Source organism: Dipodomys merriami, unplaced genomic scaffold (genome assembly GCF_024711535.1).
Source record: "Dipodomys merriami isolate MVZ:Mamm:240054 unplaced genomic scaffold, mDipMer1.0.p SCAF_36, whole genome shotgun sequence".
Lineage (NCBI taxonomy): Eukaryota > Metazoa > Chordata > Mammalia > Rodentia > Heteromyidae > Dipodomys > Dipodomys merriami.
Window position 1 is genome coordinate 10,388,940 of NW_027205159.1, and position 24,492 is coordinate 10,413,431.

The 24,492-nt window shown below is 43.7% G+C and overlaps 1 protein-coding gene across 3 annotated transcripts in view; it reads left to right on the plus strand.

Moving 5' to 3' along the window:
- The window catches only part of Sh3rf3 (SH3 domain containing ring finger 3), a 358,300-nt gene that overhangs the window by 255,892 nt on the left and 77,916 nt on the right, over positions 1 to 24,492 (plus strand). For all 3 annotated transcript variants that reach the window (XM_069988660.1, XM_069988662.1, XM_069988661.1), the window contains exon 4: positions 16,024 to 16,383. In XM_069988660.1, coding sequence (XP_069844761.1) covers positions 16,024 to 16,383 — 360 coding nt within the window. The remainder of the gene's footprint in view (positions 1 to 16,023; positions 16,384 to 24,492) is intronic.

The following is a 24,492-nucleotide window of genomic DNA, read 5'->3' on the forward strand; positions in this document are numbered from 1 at the left end:
TGAAGTAGAGATGATAACTTAAAATCAATGACATAAATGAAGTGTATTGACAGCACCTGGCACAGTGAGAACTATATGCTGGAAATTACTCCTCTAGCTGCCATTGTTAGGGTTGGTGAAAACCCCAACATTCTCTCATTTTTCTTGTGTCATTCTGGAAAGAGCAGCAAGTAGCCCTCGAGTCTCATTGCAAAATTGGAACTCAATCAGTGTTTGTTATTAGCTTTCAAAATTATTGTTAGCATACAATGATTGCCTAAAATAGTGGGTTTTACTGTAACATTTTTATCTATGTATATTATGTGCTTTGAGTAGATCTATGTTCCATTGCCCTTTATATTTCCCCCTCCATCTTCTTCTTTTCTAATAGTTATCCTTTTAACTTCATGTCTTTGTGTCTTTTTTTAAAAGATTTATCTTAAAGCCAGACACAGATGACCCACACCTGTAATCCTAGCTATTAGGAGGCTGAGATCTGATGATCACAGTTTGAAGCCAGGCTGAGCAGTAAAGTCCATGAAACTCTTATCTGTGACTCAAGTGGTAGAACAATGGCCTTGAATGCAAAGCTAAGGGATTGTATCCAGGCCCTGAGTTCAAATCCTGACACTAACCACCCCCCTCACCCTGCCAGATCCAACTTAGAAAAGAAAACATAAAATACATGTCTTTCTGAGTTTGGCATATTTTGCCTAACTTTTTTTTTTCTTTTGGTCAGTCATGTTGGCCTGGGCGCTGTCCCCCAGCTCTTCAGCTCAAAGCTAGCAATCTACTACTTGACCCACAGCGCCACTTCCTGTTTTCTGAGTGGTTTATTGGAGATAAGAGTCTCACGGACTTCCATGCCCGGGCTGGCTTTGAACGGGATCCTCAGATCTCAGCCTCCTGAGTAGCTAGGATTACAGGCATGAGCCACCGGCGCCTGGCTTTTGCCTAACATTTTGAGATTTGTGGCAGCAGTATAAATAAGAGAAAAAGAAATAGCAAACCTTTAAAAGAAACTATTTGAAATTTACTGTTTCATTCTTCCTAAAGAAGAACCATCACTTAGAGAACGAGTTTCTGAAAATTGTGGGAGTCAAGGAACCTTCAGGAAAGGAGATATGTTATGGTAGATCCTGGCTGGGCTCAGCCTTCCCTATGGGAAGCCCACTGAGCAGCCCCCCCCCCAGGGCTCCTATATCCATACCTGAGGGACAGGGCTGGCCTCAGACTACTGTCAACAGGAATTCAGCTGTGGTGTCACACTATGTGTCAGGAGCAGGCCTGGACTGCAGCAGGTAGACACCAGGGACAGAAGAATAACCAGGAAGTCAAATGTATTCATCTGGAATTCTGTCTTTGAGTGGATGGATATATGTTAGAATTCTGCTCTTGTTCATGTTTTTCCCCCCTTGGAAAGTACTGGGGTTTGAACTCAAGGCATCACAATTACTAATCAGGTACTCCACCTCTTGAGCTATGCCCCCAGTTCTTTGTGTTTCACATGAAACTCTCTTTGAACTGAACTACTTGTCTTATTTATACTGTTATGCTGTATATATTTAGACTTTATATATATATACAGTTACATTTATAACTGGTTATCTTATTTATACTTCCCTCATAGCTAGGATGACAGGCACACCAGCATGCACAGCTTTCACTGCTTGAGATGGGATCTTCAGAACATTTTTTCCCAGGCCAGCCTCAACCTTGAATCTTTTCAATCTCTGCCTCCCAAAAACTGGTGTGAAGCACCATACCAATTCATATATTCCGAATTCATATATTCATCTATCTTTTTTATATTGGAGGCTGAACCTAAGGTCTCATGCTTGCTAAACAACTACTGTACCACATTGAACTATGTCCTCAGCTTGCTCAGTTTTGTTTTGTTTTAAAACTGGGTCTTTGCCAATATTTTTGCCCAGATTGGACTCAAACTTGAGATTCTCCTGCCTCTCACTCCCAAGTAGCTTGCATTCAAGTGTATACCATCACACTCAGTTCACCTGCTTGTAAATATGCACCTTTGTCGAAAATGTAGTGGGTGATGCTTATGATTTTTCTTGTAACTCTTCATCATACCCCATTCTTGAATCTAGCTGAGAAATTAGAATGAGGTGTGAGCTTCATGATGGATAAGTTTCAGTAGAATAATGTCAGTCCAAACAGGAACTTGGAGTTCTTCTTCTCACAGAGGGCCAAAGCTCTTTGGCCACCTCTTAGTCTAGGGAGTTACTGGCCCAGGGCTGATAGCTTCTTTCTCAGTCACTGTAGATGGGCCAAGGATATGGATCCTACCACCTGAGAGAGATCTCATTGCAGCTGGAAACACATGGTTTCTGTGAATTGCTTTGAAACACTGTAGGAAAACAGGCAGGGAGGTGGGTTTGTCTTCCTACTTTCATCTGTTATTACAGCTAAAATTCTGTGACCAATGGGTACCAGAGCTTCACTTCACAATCAGGTAACTGGTGAGGATGGGACAGGGGCACAGGGGCAAATGCAGCCCCCAAACTGCCCTAAACCAAACTGATATGGACTGGCCCTGGGCTTCCTACTCTCTGGGCTTCTACTTTCATTCCTGTTTGTTTTTATATTGGTTAATCCCTTCTTGCCTTCAGGGGTGTGGGACTCTAATATTGGCAGGCCGGACAATTAGTTTTGGAGGCTTCTTAGACTCCGACCTAGTGCTCAAAGCCAACAGCTGTGGAAAACAGCTTGGCTAGATCAGGCCTGAAATGTTCCACTCTAAGAAAATAGACCTGCTTCCCATAAACATGGCACCTCCTGCTTAGTGCAAAATAAAACGAAGTATGTTACTGCCAGGATTCCAGAAGTCTGTACATAGGCCCACAGATAATCTAGAGACTCTGCTCTTTTCTGTTTAATGACTTTTTCTGATTATAAAAATAATACCTGGCTATTTTTCAAAATAGAAAACTTCAGAAAAGTGTAAAGAACAAAAAATCCCTCACAATCCTACCAGGAAATATGAACACCTTTGTAGGAAAAGAATGAAGTGAAATGTTGTTAGCATATTATTCTGTTTCTTTTATTCTTTTCCATGTATAAATTTACATATATTTGGGACAAAGTGGGATTGTGCTGTATCAGTGTTTCTATCTTGCCTTTCTCATGAAATGTTGAGTTTCCCATGACATTACTGCAGTAGTTTTAGAATGCCTCATCCCTAGAGCCTCTTTGCAGTATGGTTTTTAGGGATCCTGCCGTGACTTTCCAAAAGCTTCTGCTCCATCCAAACCCACAAACCCTAACCTCATTTAAGCTCATGATGTTCTGATGTTTTGTTCAAATGCTCTAATGGCAGTGCTACCACAGGGCCTTTGTGCATCCCATTCCCACTGCCTCACATTCTCACATTCTCTCAATGCTGGCGGGGGGGCCACTGGCTACCTACTTAATCTGAAACCTTCCGTTTCTGGTACATGCTTTCCTTATTCTTTCTCCTGCATTTATTTCTCACCATCCAATATACATCACAGAGTGAAATACCTGCTTCTTGTCTGAATGGTTTTGTTTGGTTTATGTTTTCTTCCACTGTTGTATTTGTTGTACCCAGAAAAGTCTCTCGTGTATAGTAAGTGCTCTATATGTGTGCTCCATAATGAGAGCCAGTCCCCTTTCTGAAGCCTCTGTTTCAGATAGTATGTGGGAAGTCTCTTCTTTCCACTGGCCAGTCTACCTGAATACACCATTCTCATCTTAATCCATTGCTGCCACATGGGCACCAGCTTCCCTGAGAGTGCCCAAATCTTTCTTCTCCAACCTCTAGTATCTACTTTAACCCCGGTACAAGAAATCAGCAGAGGCTCTATGTCCATCCTCACTTCTCATCAGGCATCTTGAGCCTGTTGAATGTAGACCCCATGCACATATCACATGCACACATGTGTACACACACAATTGTATGCATACTTCACTATTCTTGTGGTATATCTCCACTGTCTAGAAATAAGTTACTTGTGGCCCATTGTGACTTTTGTAGCCATTGAAAGAGGTTATCTTCTCTATGTCTCCCAGTCTTTCTTGAATAGTTTCCCTTATGACTACTCTTTCCTTTATGAATTGTTATTTTTGTTACATTATGAATATTCTTTTAAAAATTTTATTTTATTGTAAAGGTAATATACAGAGGAGTTTCAGTTACATAATTAAGGTAATGAGCACATTTCTTGTCAAACTTTGTTACCCCCGCCATCATTTTTCTCCCACGTTCCCTCCTGCCTGATTTACCCCCGCCATCAAATTGTAAAGTTCATTTCCAGCATAGTATATTGTGAGTATTGCTGTTACATTGGTTCACTCTTTGTTCTTTTTCTCTCCATTTTGTGATTCCTCTTCCCTTCCCCAAAACCAAAAACAGTGAAACAAGAGATAAACCAAAGGGAAAAAATGAAAGAAAAAAGAAATAACTTCACACAGTAAATTAAAAACAGAAACAAACCCCTCTTGTTTTCATATCTTGGAGTTCATTTTGATTAGCATCATTTTATATGGTCATATGTACATATTGAGCTATTGTGATCTTCTGCTAGGACTATCCTAGACATACACTAATTATTACAAATGAGGGAAATCATGGAGCCTATGTTTCTTTGGGCTTGGCCTCTTCAACAAATGGTGCTGGCAGAGTTGATTATTCACATGTAGAAAACTGAAGTTAGATCTTTACATATCACCCTGCACCAGAATCAATTCCAAATGGATCAAAGACCTTGAGGTATGAAAAGATACCCTGAAAATACAAGAAGGAATAGGGGATATACTAGGGTTCCTTCACACACATTGAAACTTCCTAAATAAAGATCCAGAAACACAACAAGTAAAAAAAGGCTGGATAAATTAAACTGCAGAGCTTCTGCATGGCAAAGGACATAACTAACAAGAAAGCCCACAGATTCAGAGAAGATCTTCATTAGCTATATAACAGACAAGGGTCTCATATGAAAAATATACCTAGAACTCAAAAAATGAATCCCCCAATAAAAAAATCCTCAAAGAACTAAAAAAATGAAGCCCCCAATAGAAAAAATCCTCCAAAAAATCCACCCCATTAACAAGTGGGCTAAAGAATTAAAAAGAGACTTCTCTGGAGAGGAAATAAGACTAGCCAATAGACATATGAAAAAATATTCAACATCTCTGTCCATAAAAGAAATGCAAATCAAAACCACATTGAGATTCCACCTCACCCCAGTTAAAATGGCCATTATCAAGAAAACAAATAATAGTAGATGCTGGCAGGGATGTGGCCAAAAGGGAATGCTACTACACAGTTGGTGGGAATGTAAACTGGTTCAACCAATGTTCCTCAAAAGACTAAACACAGAACTAGCCTATGATCTAATAATCCACTTCTGGGCATTTATCTGAACGAACACAAATCTACCACACTAAATCTACCAGCACAACTATGTTCACTTCAGTATTATTTACCATAGCTAAGATATGGAATCAACCCAGATGCCCCTCAATAGATGAATGGATCAAGAAAATGTGGTATATATATACACAATGAAATTCTATGTTTCCATCAGAAAGAATGACATTGTCTTATTTGTTAGGAAATGGAAAGGCTTGGAAAAAAATCATATTAAGTGAGTATTCTTTTTATTTGTGCCAGTCTTGGGGCTTGAACTCAGAGCTTGGATACTATCACTGAGCTTTTTATGCTCAAGTCACAGTTCCCCTTCTATCTTTTTTTGTAGTTAATTGGTAATAAGAGTCTCACAGGTTTTCCTGCCCTGGTTGGCATCAAACCACAATCCTCAGTTTTCAGACTCCCAAGTAGCTAGGATTATAAGTGTAATCTGAACGTCATGAATATTCTTAAGACCCTGTGTGATCAATGCATACATTCCCAGGTAAAGCTCTTTCTGTGGAAAGGTTCACCTGTTACCTGTTACCTGACAGTAGTTGCTCTGTGAGTAGCTGCAGCAAAGTTGGCCCTGCATTCATAAAATGGGAGAAAATTGCAGCACTAGGAAAGGTGTAGAAGTACTGAGCATAGTGCTTAGAATATACTCAATCAACACCTATTGCCACTGTTCTTACTGCAGACACATACAGATGTCTATTGCCTTCATATATCTAATAGGTATTTATTGAGCACAGACTATGAACCAGTACTAAGCTCTTTAATTATGTATAAAATGAGATGACCAAGAGATGATGGAGTAGGCTGTAGCTTTTAGAAGTCTAATGCTCATGTATCTGTCTTGTTGACATGGAAGCTGCTCTGAAATGGGGCCTAGGAGAGGAGGCTTTATCATCTTCAGGCTCTCCAAGTAGATCATTTAAATGAAGAAATGATGAAGCACCTAATTAGAGTGTCAAGACCACAACAGCAGCACAATCCAGCAATGCTCTTGTCTAGTGTTCTGTAAAACTGGCCAAGTAGTCTTTGTCCCTTGGCCTTATAACAGCACAGGCCCGAGGTGCTATCCACAGAGCTTAGGAGTGAGTTCTTGGCCCAGAGGTGCTGCATCTAGAACACAGGCCATCCCACTGAATAGGAACAACTGGTCCATCCCCTTCCTACATGATTGAGTTGTGAGCACAAACCATGTCATGAGTTCTTCCCTCCATGAGGCCCCTCAGCCACTGTCTAGGAGGGGTAAGGGCCTGATACTGGCTGCATCTCTGATGCAGATGGGAAGAAGGGGACTGATTGTCTCTGACAGGAGATATGTTTCTCCCCATTCCTCATGACAATGGCTTCAGGTCTTTTTGTATTGTCACTTTCAGTGAAGTACATTTTACATCCTGATCAGGTACACATGAAACTGAATGGTTTGGGGGGGAGATTTCTCTTTCTTTTTCTTATTTTTAATGCAGTTTTTATTGTAAAAATACTGTACAGAGAGGTTACAGTTACATGAATATATGAGCAAGGTAATGACTCCATTACCTATCAAGCATTGTTACCTCATTGTTGCCTCCTCCTTTGTTTTTCCCCTACCATCCCTTCCCTCCCACTTCCACAACTACACTGCCCCCACTGCCTAAATTGTAAAGTTCATTTTTCAACATAGTGTCTTGTACATCTCATTGTTACAATGGGTCAACCTGTATCCCTATTTAAGCATTTTATTTATTCCCTTTCCCCTCCCCAAATTAGAGAAGTGTATATACAAGATGCTGGGCATCGACATCAAATACAGTGAAAACAGGGGTTATACCATAAGGGGAGAAATATACAAAGAAACAAAAAATCACATGGCACATTATAAATACATTAGAAACAATAGCAAGGAAGAAAAAACCACTTGTGTCTCTATCTTGGGGTTCATTTCACTTAACATATCTTTGAGCCTGGCTTACTTCACTTAATATAATTTTTTCCAAGTCTTTCCATTTCCTAACAAATTGGACGATGTCATTCTTTCTGGAAACTGAATGTTTTGTGGAACTACTCTTCTCAATACATGAGGTTATTTTCCCCTTATTCCATTTCATTTTTATGATATAAGTATGTGTTTTGGTGATATATATATATATATATCAATCATACCATATTTGTGTTATATATGTGTCATCTATTACACTAAACAAAAACAAAACATATATCTATAATGTGAACAACACGTTGGTACACATACAAAATATACGTACTGACTAGAGACATAGGCCCAGGAGTGTTTAATCCTGGGCTGGTGTACCTGGCAATGAACTACCAACTTCTTGAATTATGTAGCAGCTTCATCTCTTAAGTAACTCTCCTTGTACTTCCTCAGCCTCCTGTGATTTATAATGTCTAAGGCAGAAGAGGCCTAGGGTACCACTTACTGAGACCCCATGGACAGGGCATATGTACAACTCCCTCACCACTGAGAGGGTATCACCAGGATCTCAGCATCCTGCCTTAGCCAAGGAAAGACCTATAGTTCCTCCTCCATTGGAGCAGTCTGAGGCCCACTGCCCAGCAAGAGGCTTTCCTTGGTATTTGGGGGCTAAAGAGGAAAAATCTATATTGTATATTTCTGCTTGCTGAGAAACTACCATTTTGTCTCCTCTGATAAGTTCTCATTCAGGCAAGAGTGCTACTGGGTCTTCAAACTAGTCTGGAACTTCCAACAAAGGGTCCTTCTGCTCCCAGGTCCAAAAGGGTATGAATCAGGCCCTTTTGCTGCTTCTGATATTTGTTAGATCAGATTTACACTCCCAGCAAATGAAGGAAATTTCTGTTTTCATGGTTTGAATTCTAGATCCCTTCTTGCCTCAGGCTTTGATACTGAGCTGAGTGTGGCCACTAGATAGGAAAGAAACATCCCATAGTAAGTAGCAATAGGCTGAACTCAAGAAAAGTCAAGTTTCATTTCCTTCTAGGAGGAAAGGATGAAAATCTGGACCAAAGGCTACAGGGAAGTCTGTGGCTGAGTTAGGATTTCCTAAACAGCTGACCTTTGTGGTTAGGGCTGGTAGGAAGTGTCCTATGGATGTCAGTCATTTCCTAGGCTTTCCTGTCTCAGGGGAACCTGGCCCAGAGTTGCAGACCATCTGCCAGTTATGGCATAGGGACACTGCAAGGAGCCACCTTCTTGTTCTCAGGAAGGTAGGGTAGGGTAGTGGTGGGACAGTGTGCTCTTTTCTGTGAAACCCAAGTGTGAACAGTCCAATTCAACAAAGTGTTCCATAGTGAGGCATGGCTCATCCAACTACCTTGGGGTCACCTGTAGACAGGTAAGGCAAGCTCTATGCTACCACACTGTTCCAGAGAATGGTAGAACAGCACAGTCTGCCACTCATGGTACTACCCTCATCCCACAGGGCCAAGGATTTGTCCACTTTTACAGCTGAGGTTTAAATGAAAATCATTTTCCCCCTTTCCTTCTAGTAGTTTTCAGGCATCTTCTCTCCCCCAAAACTTGTCTGCAGTCAGCTTTTATACCTGCAGCAAGGCAGCTGTTCTTGCAATCTAAGTCTATAGCAGCATTTGTCTTCATCATTGAATCTGTCTTGTTTTAAACACTGGTCATCTGAATGATCACCTTGGCTTACCAGACTGCTCTATCATTATGTCAGCAGCCTGACCTGTATACTTTAGCATCCCAGGACAGGAAGGTAATATGGGAAAGTCCTGCTACCTCATGCTCAGGGGACCCTTGGCCAGTCCAGCAACAGGATGACCCAGGTGTCTGTCAAACTTGGGTAGGATTGTTGCTCCTTAGGTTGTCTTTATCACACTCCTGCAGTACTCCTGGTATAACTTACCCTTGTACAGTACGCAATTCCAAGGACAGACAGAGCTCTCTTCCAGGGCAAAGACCTGTGCCATGGCAGGCATGGAAGGAGTGGCTATTCTGTGAATGTGAGAGAAGTCCTTTATTCCAAAATTTGGGGTCTTGAAGTGTTTCAGAGTTAACAGATTTTTTTAAATAAGTTTTTTTTTTACTGTGAAAATACTGGACAGAGAGGTTACAGTAACATGAGCAAGGTAATGAGTACAACTCTTATCCAGCATTGTTGCCTCCTCTGTTGTTTTTCCCCTACCATCCTGTCCCTCCCACCTCCTCAACTACATCCCCCTACCTCTCACCCCCCCCACACCTAAATTGTGAGGTTCATTTTTCGACATAGCATCTTGTACATATCATTGTTACAATGGGTCAATCTGTATCCCTAATTAAACAATTTGTTTTTTTCCCTTCTGCTTCCCAAATTATACCAGCATCAAATACAGTGAAAACAGGGGTTATACCTTGGGGGAGGGACATACAAAGTGACAAAAAAATCCCATGGTACCTTATAAATACATTAGAAACAATAGCAAGGAAGAAAAACCACTTGTGTCCCTATCTTGGGGTTCATTTCACTTAACATCAACTTATCTGACCTTTTCTGCTTGACTAAGACATATATTAGTTATTGCAAATAAGGGAAACCATGGGACCTATGTTTCTTTGGGCCTGGCTTACTTCACTTAATAGAATTTTTTCCAAGTCTTTCTATTTCTTTTTTTTAATTTAATTTAATTTTATTTTATTTGTGAACATACTGTACAGAGGGGTTACAATTACATGGGCAGGATAATGCATACATTTCTTACCAAGCATTGCAGCCTCCTCCTTTGTTTACCCTTCACATCCCTTCCCAGCCTCCCCCCTCCCGCCTCTTTCCATTTCTTAACAAATGGGGAAATGCCATTTTTCTGATGGAGGCATAGAATTCCATAGTGTATATATACCGCATTTTCTTGATCCATTCATCTATTGAGGGGCATCTGGGTTGGTTCCATATCTTAGCTATGGTAAATAATGCTGCAATAAACATAGTTGTGCTGGTAGTTTTAGTATGGTCTTGTGATCATTTGGGTAAATGCCCAAAAGTGGGATTGCTGGGTCATAAGGGAGCTCTATGTGGAGTCTTTTGAGAACTTCCATACTACTTTCCAAAGTGGTTGGAACTCAAAAAATGAAATCCCCCAACAACAAATCCTCAAAGAAACAACTGCTCGATAAATACGTGGGCTAAAGACTTAAAGAGAAACTTCTCTGAATAGGAAAGAAGGATGGCCAATAGACACATGAAGAAATGCTCAACCTCTCTAGCCATAAAAGAAATACAATCAAAACAACATTGAGATTCCACCTTGCCCCAGTTAGAATGGCTATAATCAAGAACTCTAATAACACATGCTTGAAAGAAAAAAAACATTAAAATACATATCTAAGGGTTCATTTATAAGGTTATCTCTTTGTTGCTTTGTATGTCCCTCCCCCACAGTATAACCCCTGCTTTCACTATATTTGATGTCAGTATAACTTGTGGAGGAGATGGGGAAAAACCAGTTGTTTAAGGATACAGGTGGACCTGTTGCAACAATGAGAAGTACAAGTTGTCATGTCCAAAACGAGCTTTACAACGTCGGTGCGGGGGGGGGGGGGAGAAGGGGGGGGAAGGAGAAGGATTGGGATTGGGGGGGGGAGAGGGGAGGCTGGGAAGGGATGTGAAGGGTAAACTAAAGGAGGAGGCTGCAATGCTTGGTAAGAAATGTATGCATTATCCTGCCCATGTCATTGTAACCCCTCTGTACAGTATGTTCACAAATAAAATAAAATTTAAAAAAAACTCTAATAACAACAGATGCTGGAGGAGATGTGGCCAGAAAGGAACTCTACTGCATTGTTGGTGGGGGTGTAAACTTGTTCAACCACTTTGGAAAAAGATTTTTTTTAATTTTTGACTATTTACTTAGACTCCAGTGGCTGAGATTGCTTCATCTGAAAAACTGTTATCTGATTTGCTCCAGTATCCCAAACTTTACATCAAAGCGTAATCAGACCAAATTGCTTATGCCTAGAGTTCAAAAATCTTCAGGGCTGGGAAGGTGGCTCAGTGGTAGAGCACTTGCATGCTCAAGGCCCTGGGTTTGATTCCTCAGCACCACATAAGAAAAAAGCCAGAAGTGGCTCTGTGGCTCAAGTGGTAGAGCGCTAGCCTTGAGCTGAAGAGCTGAGGGACAGCGCCCAGGCCCAGAGTTCAGGCCCCACGACCGGACCCCCCCCCAAAAAAAAAACAAAAAAAATCTTTAGCAAATAAGTTTGGCATGGTTACCAGACCATATAAATGAAGGGAAGGGAACAAAAAAAATGCCCTCCCACCCATAACTGCATAGTGTGAAAAATTTTCCAACTTCAGTGTTTATGCTAGTCTCAACAACAACAGGGAAGGTCTGATAGTTAAAGCCCCATATTTAAATCTCTAAAATGAATCCAAGCCTTCCCAAATGCTAGGGCCTGACTATACCTCCCTGATCTTTTCACCTAAAGATTTAGCCAAGTCATTCCTGTGTTCTGCAATCCTGAAGGAATCTAATGAGATACGGCAGTGGTGATTGTGACACTTGTTTGTAGTGTGTTTCAAACAAGTCACTTAACCTCTCTGAACCTCTGTATGCTTATCTGTACAATGCCTAATGTGGTAGGCAGAAAGGTCAAGTGAGCAGATGTGGGGATGGAGGTGATCTCAAGGTTTACCACTTGCTTCTGACATGCTCTCTCAGCATTTCAGCCCCCTTATTTTGGCGGCCTTTCCTTTTAAGGCTCTAGATATATCTATAGGCAACCTTTAGGGATACTGAGGCAGAAAGAAGCCAGCAGTGGGACGGGATCTTTCTTCGTACATCTGCTGGTAGCATAGTCATGTTAAGAATGGCATGTTTTACTACAAAGAAATCCTACTCAAAATGCAGCCTGGATGTCTTTCCCTTCCTTCTCAGTGAGGCAAGAAGCTCCTGAGATTTTTGCTGATGAAAATTTCAGGCAGGTAAAAGCTGTTCTTGAGTTTCTGAAGCTAACAGCATGGTGACCTGGACTGTACATAGACAGGGGGCGGGGTGGTAGCAGCAGCAAATGAAGGCAGATGCCAGGCAGAAGGCTTGTCAGAACACACTGCTACCTTGAGTCCTGTGGGGGCTGGCTTGGTGGGGCATAAGCAGACTTGTGGAAGCTTGCTAGTGAATAAGGGCTGCCAAGGGTAGCCTTGATGTTCTCCCCTGAGTGCCTGTAGAAAATCAGGAATTGGGCATCATCCCAGACCTATTGAGCCAGAGTTGGCATCTGCAAAATGATCCCAGCTACTTTGGAGCACAGCAGCACAGGAAATAACTTGGAGCTGTTTGTTCATTGATGCATCTGAGAGCTTACACTCAAACTGGACTAGAGAGGTGCTCAGTTAGTGCAACCACTCATTTATATCCTTGGCCACATGTGATTGACCTGTGAACTGTGAACATCTCCGTGACACCAGATCAGGGTCTCAGTGGTGGCCAGGATTAGGACTTAGGACCCAACTACAAACATCCAGGAAAGCAATTTGGATGAATGTAGTCATTCCTTTGTGTTTATGGTTGTGATTGGTTCTATGCCTCCTGTGGTATCCTGTAGATATTATAATCTTCAGAAGCTTACGTCCCTCATATCAAATGATGTACTATTTACACACAGCCTAGGTGCATCCTCCTGTATAGTTCCCCTCCCATGTAGCAATGGTACAGGGGGTTGAACTCAGAGTTTTGTACTTGGCTAGGCAGATACTATATCACTTCAGCCACTCCTCAATTCCTTTTGCTTTCATTATTTTTTCACAGCCCTATCTGGTCTGCAGTCCTCCTATGTCTGCTTCCCACATAGCTAGGATGCGAGGCATGCACCATTGTACCCTACTTTTTATAGGTCATAATGGTGCTTCTCATCAACTTTCTGCCCAGGCTAGCCTCAAGCTGTGATTCTCCTATAGCCATCTCCCTAGTAGCTAGGATTACAGGTATATGTAGCCACAACTGGCCAAAACAGTCTTCAATGAAAATTTATTTACACTCAGTTCTAGAACCCCCAGATTCTGGACTATTAAGACAGGCTGAGGAAGACATATTACCCCTCAACTGTCATTATTAAGGGGTGCAATGCAGGTATTTTTGAGGTGATATGTGGCACTGCCAAAGTGGTATTCTGGGCAACTTTGTTCACAGATGACAGTAGAGAGCCTAGACATCCATGCTATCACTCACATTAGGCCCTAGGTGCCCGGAATTTCATACCCCAGCCCTGGTGTCTGGATCTCCTGGTTTAGAAAAGAGTTTCTAATAGCAACTTAACCATAGAGAAGCTAAATGAGGTACTCCAGGTGTGTTCCCTGGGGAGGAAGGGAATTACTGCTGTAAAGATTTTGCCATAGTGACAGTGCAGAACACACGGAGGTATATTAGATATGGTCCTGATGTCAGTGAATGGATGGCTTTCTCATTCACTGTCTTCCTATGAACTCTGTTGGAAGGCCCATCGGCCCAGAAGGACATTCCCTACCCAAGTGTTCAGAGGACCCACAAAGGCTCCTGGAGGGAAGAGACACTGGGTTATTTTTTTGAGTAGCACTTTTGAGAAGTAACAGAAGAAAGCCTCAAACAAAGCAAAATAGCCAAGCCTCATGGGCAGAAACATTTCAAAGGAGACAATCCTGGATTGAGATCACATGATGTTGAATCTAGAGTATGTTAATGCCCTTCTGCCTGGCCCACGCAAAGACACTGGGATGTCCAGCCATGCTATAGGTATGTCACTCATCCTGCCTGGAGACAACGATGCCCTTGAGGAGACACTTCCTTCTCTTCCTGTGGAGATTCAGCAGAGTTTGTGGTTTTAACTCACCAATGTATTGCCAGCTGCAGCCCCTAGCAGTACCTGCCAAGAAAGACAAGCCATCTCAGGATGGAAGGATTTCCTGGACTAGGCCCAATCCCAGACTTTGCTCCCAATGGGAGAGGTACCTATGGTGTGGGTGGGGAAGACCCACTTTCACACAAGCCCATTCAAGGCTTAGCAGAGATGCAGAGGACGCATATGTGATGTGCTGAATCTGACCTTGCCCAGCTGTCCTAGGGAGGGCACGCAGCTCCTGCCTAGGTAACTTGCAGGTCCACAACTAAGTCAACATGGCCTCCACTTCCTGTTCAATCTTCCCTTTGCTTGTGAATTTCCTTGGCCAATCACCCTTCCTTCTTTTCTTCTGGATCGCAAGCAACCGTGAGGTTCTGCTGGGCCTCCTTAGGCCTCTAGCTGCCCTCAGGGGCCACCTTTAGTTCCTGGAAAGCTATTTGACTGGAATACTTTATATCATTATTCAGCTGCCTCTTTAGTGTCCTTATAACACCTGTAGACTGTAGAGTTGTGATGCTCTGAGCGGGATTGTATAGACCTCAAGCCTGTTGCCCTGACTGGCAGTGTGCCAGCCCTACCAGTACCCTAAACCTCCTTACTGTTACTATTTGGTGAGGAGAAAACCCAGAGAGATATTTGGAGCTCCTTCGCATTTCACTCTGTACTCCCCCAAGGTTGGCTCACCAAAAGAGCCAGCTGGCATTTACTCAGCCTCTTCTGATACTTCTGCAAAGATGAAAGAGAAAGTGTAGATCTTAAAGACATTTACCTAGCCTGGTGGCATTTGTTTAACCTGTCTAATGGCATAACCCCAAGCTGATTCTTACATCACATTTACCTCCTGGCTTCCCTGTATACAAAATAAATAGTTTTCTCTCCTTTATTCTGTTAAATCACTGCAAATTCCCCCCTCTAGATATCAGCTTAAGTCAAGCTAAATACAGCATAAGAAGAACATCTTGAATGAAAACATCCTTCAAGTGGAAGAATTGGGGAACCTCGCTAGGGTCCAAACAGATCCATATAAGCAGAGGCATTGCTATCCTTCGGCTGGTGCTGTCAGGGCTGCCTGGTTCACAGAAGGGCCTCAGGGGCTTTGCACGGTTACACACTCAGAGAGTTTTCATTCCCAGTGTATTTCAGGCTTGCTCGTTTGTCTCAAACCTTCAACTGACCTTCCTAGCCATGTGCTACCATGAACAGAATTTCGTCAAAGGAAAATTCTACATTTTTTTTAAAAAAGGTGTTGTTTAGAAGGTCAGATGGGAGACAGGGGAAGGAACCGTGAGCTGAGTCCTTGCTGAATAATTTCAGTTAACAGGTCATTGAGTGCTCATGTCATCTTTCATTGCTCATGCTAACCAGAGCAGACTCCTGGCCACTAGAATAAAATGCTTCCTTCTACAGCTCTGAGGTTTTCAAGCGGCTAGCAGGTGCAGGTTCATGTGCAGGGCAAGTTAGAGCCTGTCATGGTAAAGGCAGGGCTGGCCATGTCTAGTTGAAGTTCACTCTGGCCTCTGGTCCCTTGTTCTCTGCATTGGTACATATTATGTCCTGAAAATAGCAAGCTACTGGAAAAGATGGAGTGGAGGAGGCAGTGGTCTTTGTCTTGTGAGCTTCTGACAAGGTTCTCTGAATAGCTCTGGAAACCCAGCTCAGTAACACCCAGGTGGCACTCTTACCCCTGTCCTGTTTCTCCTGCACAACACAGTGGAAGTGACCAGGAGAAGTGATCTGACTGGATTTGAACTTGAATTCATTGTCAGTTTGTAAACAGAAACAGGGTGGAGTGTGAGTGAACATGGCCTGGCTTGCAAGTTATTTAATGAAGTCCCCTTCTCTCCCCTTTCTTTTCTAGCTCAACGACTCTGCCAAGCAACTCATTGAGATGGACAAGCCATGTCCAGCTGCCACAGCTGCATCTGGCTGTGACACTCCCTTGTCCTCTGAGTCCGGTGGGGTGGCCAACATGGCTCCAGGCCACACTCTAGGTAGCTCAGGGGCAGTCAGTGCCTTCCAGCGGCGTGTGGACAGCAAGAAGAATGCCAAGAAACGCCACTCCTTCACGGCCCTCAGTGTGACGCACAAATCTTTACAGGCTTCCAGCCACAGGCATTCCATGGAAATTAGTGCTCCAGTGCTCATCAGCTCCAGCGACCCCCGTGCTGCGGCCAGGATTGGGGAGCTTGTTCATCTGTCCTGCACTGTGCCCACCCAGGTATTGTTCTGTAGCTCAGGGCTACTGCTGTTGGGGTCTATGGGGTTCCACCTTCAGTTTTATGCCTTACAGCAAAGGGAGCCACCCTGAAACTGCTTTGAGGGTTATTGAGGCTTTCTCCTTCCTGCAGATTTTGGGTACCTTCGGGAGCCTTGTGAATGTGTGTGTGGTACCCTCTGTGTGTGGGGATTGCCAGTGACCCCAGGACATGGCCAAGCAAGGGTCCTTGTCATTTAAGCTACATTCCAGCTCTTTTGCTGTGTAGTTTGTTTTTCAGATAGTGTCTTGCCAACTTTCACCAAGCTGGCCTTGAGCCTCAACCCTCCTACCTCCATTTCCCAAGTAGTTAGGATAACAGGCATCGGCTATCATCACGGCCCCTTCCAGGACACTCTTGTTTGTCCTTTGTTCCAACACCCTGGAGATGTTGAGCAAGATGCCCAGCAATGACAGGTGCAATTGTCATGATACTAGATTCTTCAGAACCTGCTCTGCTGTCACAGATAGTAACAAGGTTTGATGCCTCCAGTTCAGAGTTCAGGTCCCTCATTTGTAACCTGGAAAGTCGTATTTGATATAGATAGGTGAAGATTGTTCTAACAAACTCAGTTCAGATGCCAGTTACAGCAGGACTGGTGGGAGCCCCTAAGAAGGAGAATACAGTCCCAGCCGTACATGTCACTTGTGTTTGTCTTTAATTTCTTTTCTCTTGGAAGAACTATGGCCTCCCTCATTGAAGTTGGGAACCCCCATCAACTGGAGGAGGATGGGAGAGAGCAACTGGGAGGGAGATCTTATTCCTGAGGCAATTAAAGATGGTCCTGGCCACCAGAGCAAACCTACCATACTAGTCTTATAACTTGTGGATATTGTTCCAAGGCTTACCCTCCCTCAGAGCTTGCTGGGAGTTGTGAAAATGGAACTCAGTAGGGCCATGGACATTAGCCTGACTATGCTATATTCCCAGGAGCAGAGCATCTCTGGCAACTTTCCTCATACGCACAAAACACGGGCTTTGCACATGTAGGTGCTATAGCTGGTGTTCTGTTCTTCTCTTCATTCTGCCCTCCACCTGCCCCTTGCTATTTTCCTTGGTGTCTGCTCTAGAGAGCCCAAGAGGCAGGAATGAAATGAATTTGCTTTTCTCAATTGTGAACCACCTCATTCCATAAGGATTCATTTGTTGTTAGTGATCCATTTCCCAGCTGTTCAGTTTGAAGTGAGTCATGACTAGGCTGAAGGCATTCTTGTGTCACTACATCAGACTTGCAATCAAACAGAGCGGTCAAACTGTTTTCCTGTGTGAACAGAAGGAACACTGCATGTAGGTGAGCTGAGAGCAAGGCTGCAGGCTCCAGGGTGTTGCTGTAGTCTGACTGCTCAGCAACCAACCTTCTAGATCTGCCCTTGTTTCTTACTGGCCTCCTAATTCCCATTGCTTTGTTGGCCTCCTATGTCTGTCAGGAGGTGCCTGAGGATTGACACTTGCTTGCCAAGGCTAGCCAGATATCCAGAACCACTGGAATATCCTTATCATTCCAGAAACATCCTAGGATGTGGTCAGTTGGTGAAACTCTAGCTTTGCCATCATGGACCTGAATAAATCTGATGCTGTTGTATGCATGTGTTTATCCATAGTAGGGCCTTTGAATACCAGTGCACAGCATCATGTGTATTGTCCTTAGTGGGTAGAGAAGGGAGTCCTGCAGCCCCAAGCTCGTCAGTGCCCACAATAGCGATGCTTTGACCCCCACAAGGCTCTCAAGCCTTAGCACATCCATTCAGCAACACAGAACATCTTAACTCCTGGCAGGGTCAGCGGGGTGGACAGGTGAATAAGGCTCTCACAGCTAGAACCTACACTGACATACTGACATGTTCAGCTGTCCTCCCTTGCCTACCTAGGACCTCTCAGGTGGTAAGAGAGGGGTATTGTAGGACCATAGTTTTAAGTGTTGTACTGTGGTTTCTTTTGGAGAGGAGGTATGGCTGCTGTCCCTGATGGTTATCAAATGATCACTGAGCACTGTGCTGGGTTCTGTAGGAAGGTCCACACATGCTGTCTGTCCTGGAAATTCAGCCAGCTGCAGTAGAAAAGGAGCTATTTGTTGGGCACCATGCTGAACTCTGGCTTGCAGCCAGGCTTGGCTTCAGCAGAGGCTCATTGGTGAAATGGGCTCTGATGGGGGCCTTGTAGGACATCGTGTAGTTAGAGGAAGCTGTATGTGAAGACAGCCATAAATCAGAAAGGGCCGCCAAAACCTGAGCCACTGTGGTGCCATTTAATTGGCTTGATTCTAAAATCCTGTGGTGGGAGATGAAGCAAATGCAAACCAAATCCAAGCACACAGAGAACATCAACAGTGACTCATGCCTAGGCTGGATGAGGGCTGTCAGCTGGCCCACCAGTGCAACTGGCCTGCTTCCCTCGCTCTTTTGTATTTCCTTAAAATGTAAAGGAAGCATGGAGGGTTATGGTTTCCACACAAAGGACTAAAACCCCGAAGTTTTCCTGTTTCTCAGAGTGTTGTGAGCCTCCTGAAACCTGAAAGCTCAGGATGCAGAGCTGTTGAGAGGCCGATGCCTCTGCGTGCCTGGCCAGGACCGTGTTTGCTTGTCCAGCATGTACACCTCCGTGACCTTACCTCCTCTGCCTTGCTTCTTATCCCTTCTCACTTCCTCTGCTGGGTGGCTCATCTTGGTATGTAATAAGGTGGTCCATCTAACTCTTTTCAGCTCAGAGATGCAGAAGCTGAGAAAGCCAGAAATTCGTGGAGCTTTTCTGAGCCTGTCAAGTTTCAGGTTGAGGGCTGGCCTCCAGAGACAGATAATCTGCCTCTCAACCCTGCCAAGGGCCTGGCCTCCTCTTCTGAAGCCTGGGTTTCTTTAGGGGTTAAGTGGAAGAGCAACTGTGCCTCCCTGTAGTCTCTGTAGTGACAGCCAGGTAGCCTTGGGGATGCTCTACAGGGGTTAGAGACTGAGAGTACCCAGGCTCTGGGCCTCATCTGTCCCAGTTCTCTCTCTGGTTAGGTGTGGATTGGGCCTGGAGGTTCTGGAAGGTGTTGGTGAATAAAGGGTAAATGTGGTTGAGACCTTCTGCTGTCTCTTTCCCACCAGGAAGCTGGGCTTGCTCAGCATCCCCTGAGCCTTTCCAACCTATCTGTCAGCCACACACTGAGTGTGTGTGCCAAGACAGGCAGCCTGGTCTGTGGTTTAGCATCTCTGCCCTGCTGGACACATTTGAGGGTTCCACTTTAGGGAGGCCCATTATCACCTGGGGACTGAACAAATTCAGATGCCAAGTCCTCCTGCCAGTGCCTACCTGCAGCTGATAGGCTGGGGTATAACCTGGAGAATAAAGAAACCCCCTTATCTACCATAATTGAAATGGCCAAGTTAGGGAGCATGGTGAAGCTCAGAAACCACACAGCAATGGTCCCATACCCTGACTTTAACACTGGCCATGTCTGAGTTTCCTCTTCCATCTCCAAGTATCACAAAGGTTGACCACTGTACAAGATTCTCTGGGTGGCAAGACTTCAGCGCCAGACTTGGCTGATCACCAATTGAATCTGTTTTTTTCCTTCTGTACTAGGCTTCCAATGGAGGTGTTAGTTGATTTTCAGCAAAATCTTAGAGTGGGTCATCTTTGTTCTGGGTTTGTCCTGATAGAAGAAATGGAAAGACAGGGAGGGAGCCTAATCTCTACCCTTGAGAGGCCTCAGACTGCAGGGGGTTCGGTATGGCGTCAGGCTGGGCTGTGGCCACTGCACAGATTCCTCTGTGAGTGGAATACAGCCTTGTTCAAAGGTTCTGGAAGCCTGCTGGATCATAAAGCCAAACTCTGAGTGAAATGGAGGATAATTGTACTGTCCCCATCAAGCTATGTTGTGGTGATGTGGGTGGTAGATGAACTTGGTTCAGTGCCTTCAGAGTTGGCAGAACTGGGCACTGGCTCTGGGTTCTGTGTTCCAATGTAGACTCAAGTGTGCTCTTTGGCCTCTTTCTCATCTAAGCTGGAGGGACTGTGTGGTTCCTCCAAGCTAGGGAGACTTGCCTTTATTGTTAAAGCCTATATTAGAAACATCATGCTCCCTCTCTCTCTGCACACATGAACTGCTTCCACCAAGTGTCATTGCAGAGTCCTAAGTCCCTGTGAAGGGGATGCATGTTCCTCAAGGGTACTGGAGGGAATGTTTGCTGACGACTGCCCCTCCACTCTGACAGAGCTCTCCATTGTTCCTAGCGATTCTGCTCTGTAGGCAGAATGCTAGGTTGAACACTTGGTGAAAAATGACCAGGAAGCTGCTTGTGTACAACCCTTACACTAAAAATGATCGTTGTACATTGAAGAGGTTTTTAAAACAAGGTGGAAACTGGAAAAAGTAAAGGAAGAGAAGAGGAAGAAGCCACAGGAACTATTTGGCCTTAAATATTTACTTTTTATCCTCAGCACTGTCAAGAAAACAAACTAAAAGCTTTTTGTCAAGCCTTTTATAGAAGAGCCTTAAGTTGAGGCTTTGTTGATATTGATGCCAAATGGAAAAAATACAAAAAAGAAAAAATTCTGTTGCTTTGATATATAATAGGAGTGGAAATGAGGAATTATGAGACGTTAGCTAAAGCCTACATGAGAAAGCACTAACTCAAACAAAGAAGAAAGGAAGACAGCTTTGGCTTAGAAACCTGATTCTATATCTTTCTATGTACAGTGCCAGGAGTAGGAAACAATGAGGAATTCTGGGACTTTTATTTTCTCTCTCCCCTGGCTCATGCCTAGGATAGTTTGGCCTTCAGGAAGATTCTTAGGCACTAATAGCTAGATCAGAAAATTCTAGAGCCTGGAGACCTGGCATCTCCATGACTTGTTCTGAAGACAGGGCCTTGGAGGAGAGCAAGGCAGATGGATGTTGGCCTAGCTGAAGGCAGCAGTGACTCTCCATTGAGGTGGTAAAAGCTGCCTGGGCCTGGATGCCAAGCTCTTCCAGGGACATAAAGATTTGTAGAGATGTGGGCTACTGCCAAGTAAAGTTGACCCTTCTGTGCCATCTTCTTCCAGCATTACTGCTTAATGACTTGCCCTTGTTTTGTCACAAATATGGTTCTGTTTCCTCATATTGGATGCACTTAGCTCCCTGCAGCGAGCCTGGACCTCTACCCTGATGGCCAAGGCACAATGCCTGATTGCTGTCCTCAGCTTTCCATTTCCTCAGCATTGGATAGTACTGATAACACCTCTTGTGAGACTCCTTTTGATTGTGACCCCCTTCTCTTCTAGTATGAGCACTTTTCTTAGGTCCCCCATTAGCACTTTGCTCTAATCCTTCCTCAAATACCTGCGTTCCTCTGGTCTTCTTTTCTGGTACACCCTTGCCAGAAAAGTCTCTATTCACAGAACGCTACCAAAGAGCTAAGCCCTTGTTCTTTAAACTCCTGCCAATGCCTTTTTAAACAATAGACTTTTTTGCCACCTACATAATGGCCTCGCTTGGAGAGGTGCCTTAATTTTAACACATGCTAGAGAGAGCAATCGCTTCCTCTTTCTCATACCTACGGCCCCTTCTTTATTCTGGCTGTATTTGTAAGTACAATACCATCATTTTCAGTTTCCTAAGCCTAGAGTCAGACTCCTAGCCTCAGTTCTGTCCCAGTCTTCCTGCAGGAAGGCCAATCAATCATTCTGCCATTTTTTTTCTGGGTATGCCCATGGCTTTGAGAGGCTTCAGACTCAGCCCTAAGTTGTCTGTCTATGTACCAGTCACAGTCCTGTGTTTCTTCTCCATAGACCAACTGTCCTGGTCCCTCACCTTTCCCTGGTTCTTCTCATCCTTCATCACACCCTCCAAAACCAGCAACTTATCCATTCTCATTCTGTCCCTTGTCTTGGTTCTTCCCACCATGTAATACATGGACATTCATGTGCAAAATCCCTGCTCACTCTTAGTGGCTATCTGAAATAGTAAGTTCTGCTCTGTGGCTTTCTGTGGCTCCTGTTAACCAGCAGATCAATTGGTCCACTATCCCCATGCCTGTCAGACTTTCTGTATGTCTACCCTGGAATGTGACTTGTATATACAGCTTCCTGGACTTCCAGATCCTTGAGGACAGGAGCTATTCATCTTTGTGCCATTCATCTTTGTGTTCTGTATCTGGCCTGTAGGTGGGGCTCAATCATATTAGCTTTTTTTTCTTAATTCATATGACTTTTGACAGTGACAATGAGCTAAAGGGTCTTGCATATAAAATTGTGGTGCATGAAGTGTCTCATGATCTTTCCTGAAAAGATGGCTCCATCGCCCCTAACTCCCCACTAACTGTGAATTCATCTAATGGTTGTACGGAGATGAAGCTATGAGGTAGCTAGCCATGTCCATTCAGCTCAGGCTAATTGCCCCTGGAGAATTTGTTCTCCCTGCTCTCTGGAAAGGCCAGAGGGACAGCTGAACTTCTGTGAATAATGGAACAGTACTCACATGTCAACTGCCTATTGAAAGAGAACAGATGTTAAAAGAAAGGAGATGAAGAGAAGCTATTTGGGCCAACTGTACCATTAAAACTGCAAATATTCACTTATCAAAGTCATTGGATCAAACTTGGGAATGGTTGCCATTGTGCCTTGCTTAGTGATGAGTATGTCATAAGAAACACATCATTGGTGATTTTTGTCATTGTATGATCCTCACAGAGCAAGCTCACATAGATCTAATTATGAGAGGTCAGTCATTTGACATGACCACTTACTCCAGTCAAGAGATTGGTAGCCAGCTACCATGGCCCACACCTGTTATTCCAGGTATTGAAGAGCTGGAGATAGGGAGGATCTCAGTTTGAGGACAGCCAGGACAAAAATTTAGTGAGAACTCTCACCATCTCAACAAACAAGCTAGATGTAGTAGTATGTGGGAGGTATAAGAGGACTGTGATCTAAGTCAGCCTGGAGAACAACAGAAACAAAAAAGTGAGGGCTGAGGCTGAGGGTTTGGGTACCTGCCTCCTAAGCACAGGGTCCTGAGTACAAATTCCAGTGCCAACAAAAAAGAGAAAGAGAAAGAGGGAAAGAGAAGTAGAGGAGGGATGGAGAGGGGAGAGAGATGTAAGAGAGAGAGCTGGAGGGGAAAGAAGATGCATGAGGCTGTTAATGGCAAGACACAATGTATCATATAGATAGATAGATAGATAGATAGATAGATAGATAGATAGATAGATAGATAGATAGATAGAGAGTCCTTTAATAAGTAGGACTACATTCTAAAATCATAAGAAATATTTAAGTAAAATGTAAATACATTAACCAATAGCAATCATTTATTGCTTACAAGTGTGACGTACTGTACCTCTTTGTATGTGCTCTACTTTTATATGACTGGCAGCACAGTAGGTATGTTCCCATCAGCCTTTCACACCACATGCACATGAAGGATACATTGCACATGATTGCCATGGCAATTATGACATCAGTAGGTGGGTAGGAATTTTTGACTTCCTTATGATGTTATTATGTATACAGCCTCTCACTGAACAAAAATGGTCATGGCAACTTAAATTTTAGAAGAATTTCCTCATAAACTGGATAAGAAATTTAGCAAGTATCCGAAGTAGTCACTAACCTGCCAAAGGAAGCTCAGTAGACATAGTGTGCTATGAGTGCTCTACTTCAGTCTGTATGCCTCCAGATAACACAGCCTCTTACTTTCAGGGGCATACAGAAATCAACTTCCTTTCCCCTCATAACTATGGGACTCATAGAGAGCTCAGAGTCTGGCTCAAAGTGTCCTTACCCCCAAAGGCCTATAGGTCAAGTAGCCACTACCTGCTTAGGTAAAGAAGGCTTTATTGGAACATGGCCACATCCATTTATTCAGATTAGGCCTTCAAAGAGGTGGTGAGTGGCGGAGGCAGAGATTATAAAAACAGGTGAAGCCTGAAATTTTAGGAGGATCTTTAATGAAAACACTTGCTGGCTCCTAGTACAGTATGACTCCAGAGGCCCATGGCAGAAACAGAAATAAGGCAACACTTCAGTAGCCTCAAGACTTCTGGGTGGAAGGACATTAGTCACTTCTGCTCATATTTCGTTAAGCCAGGCCAAGCCAATCCCATGGTCCCACT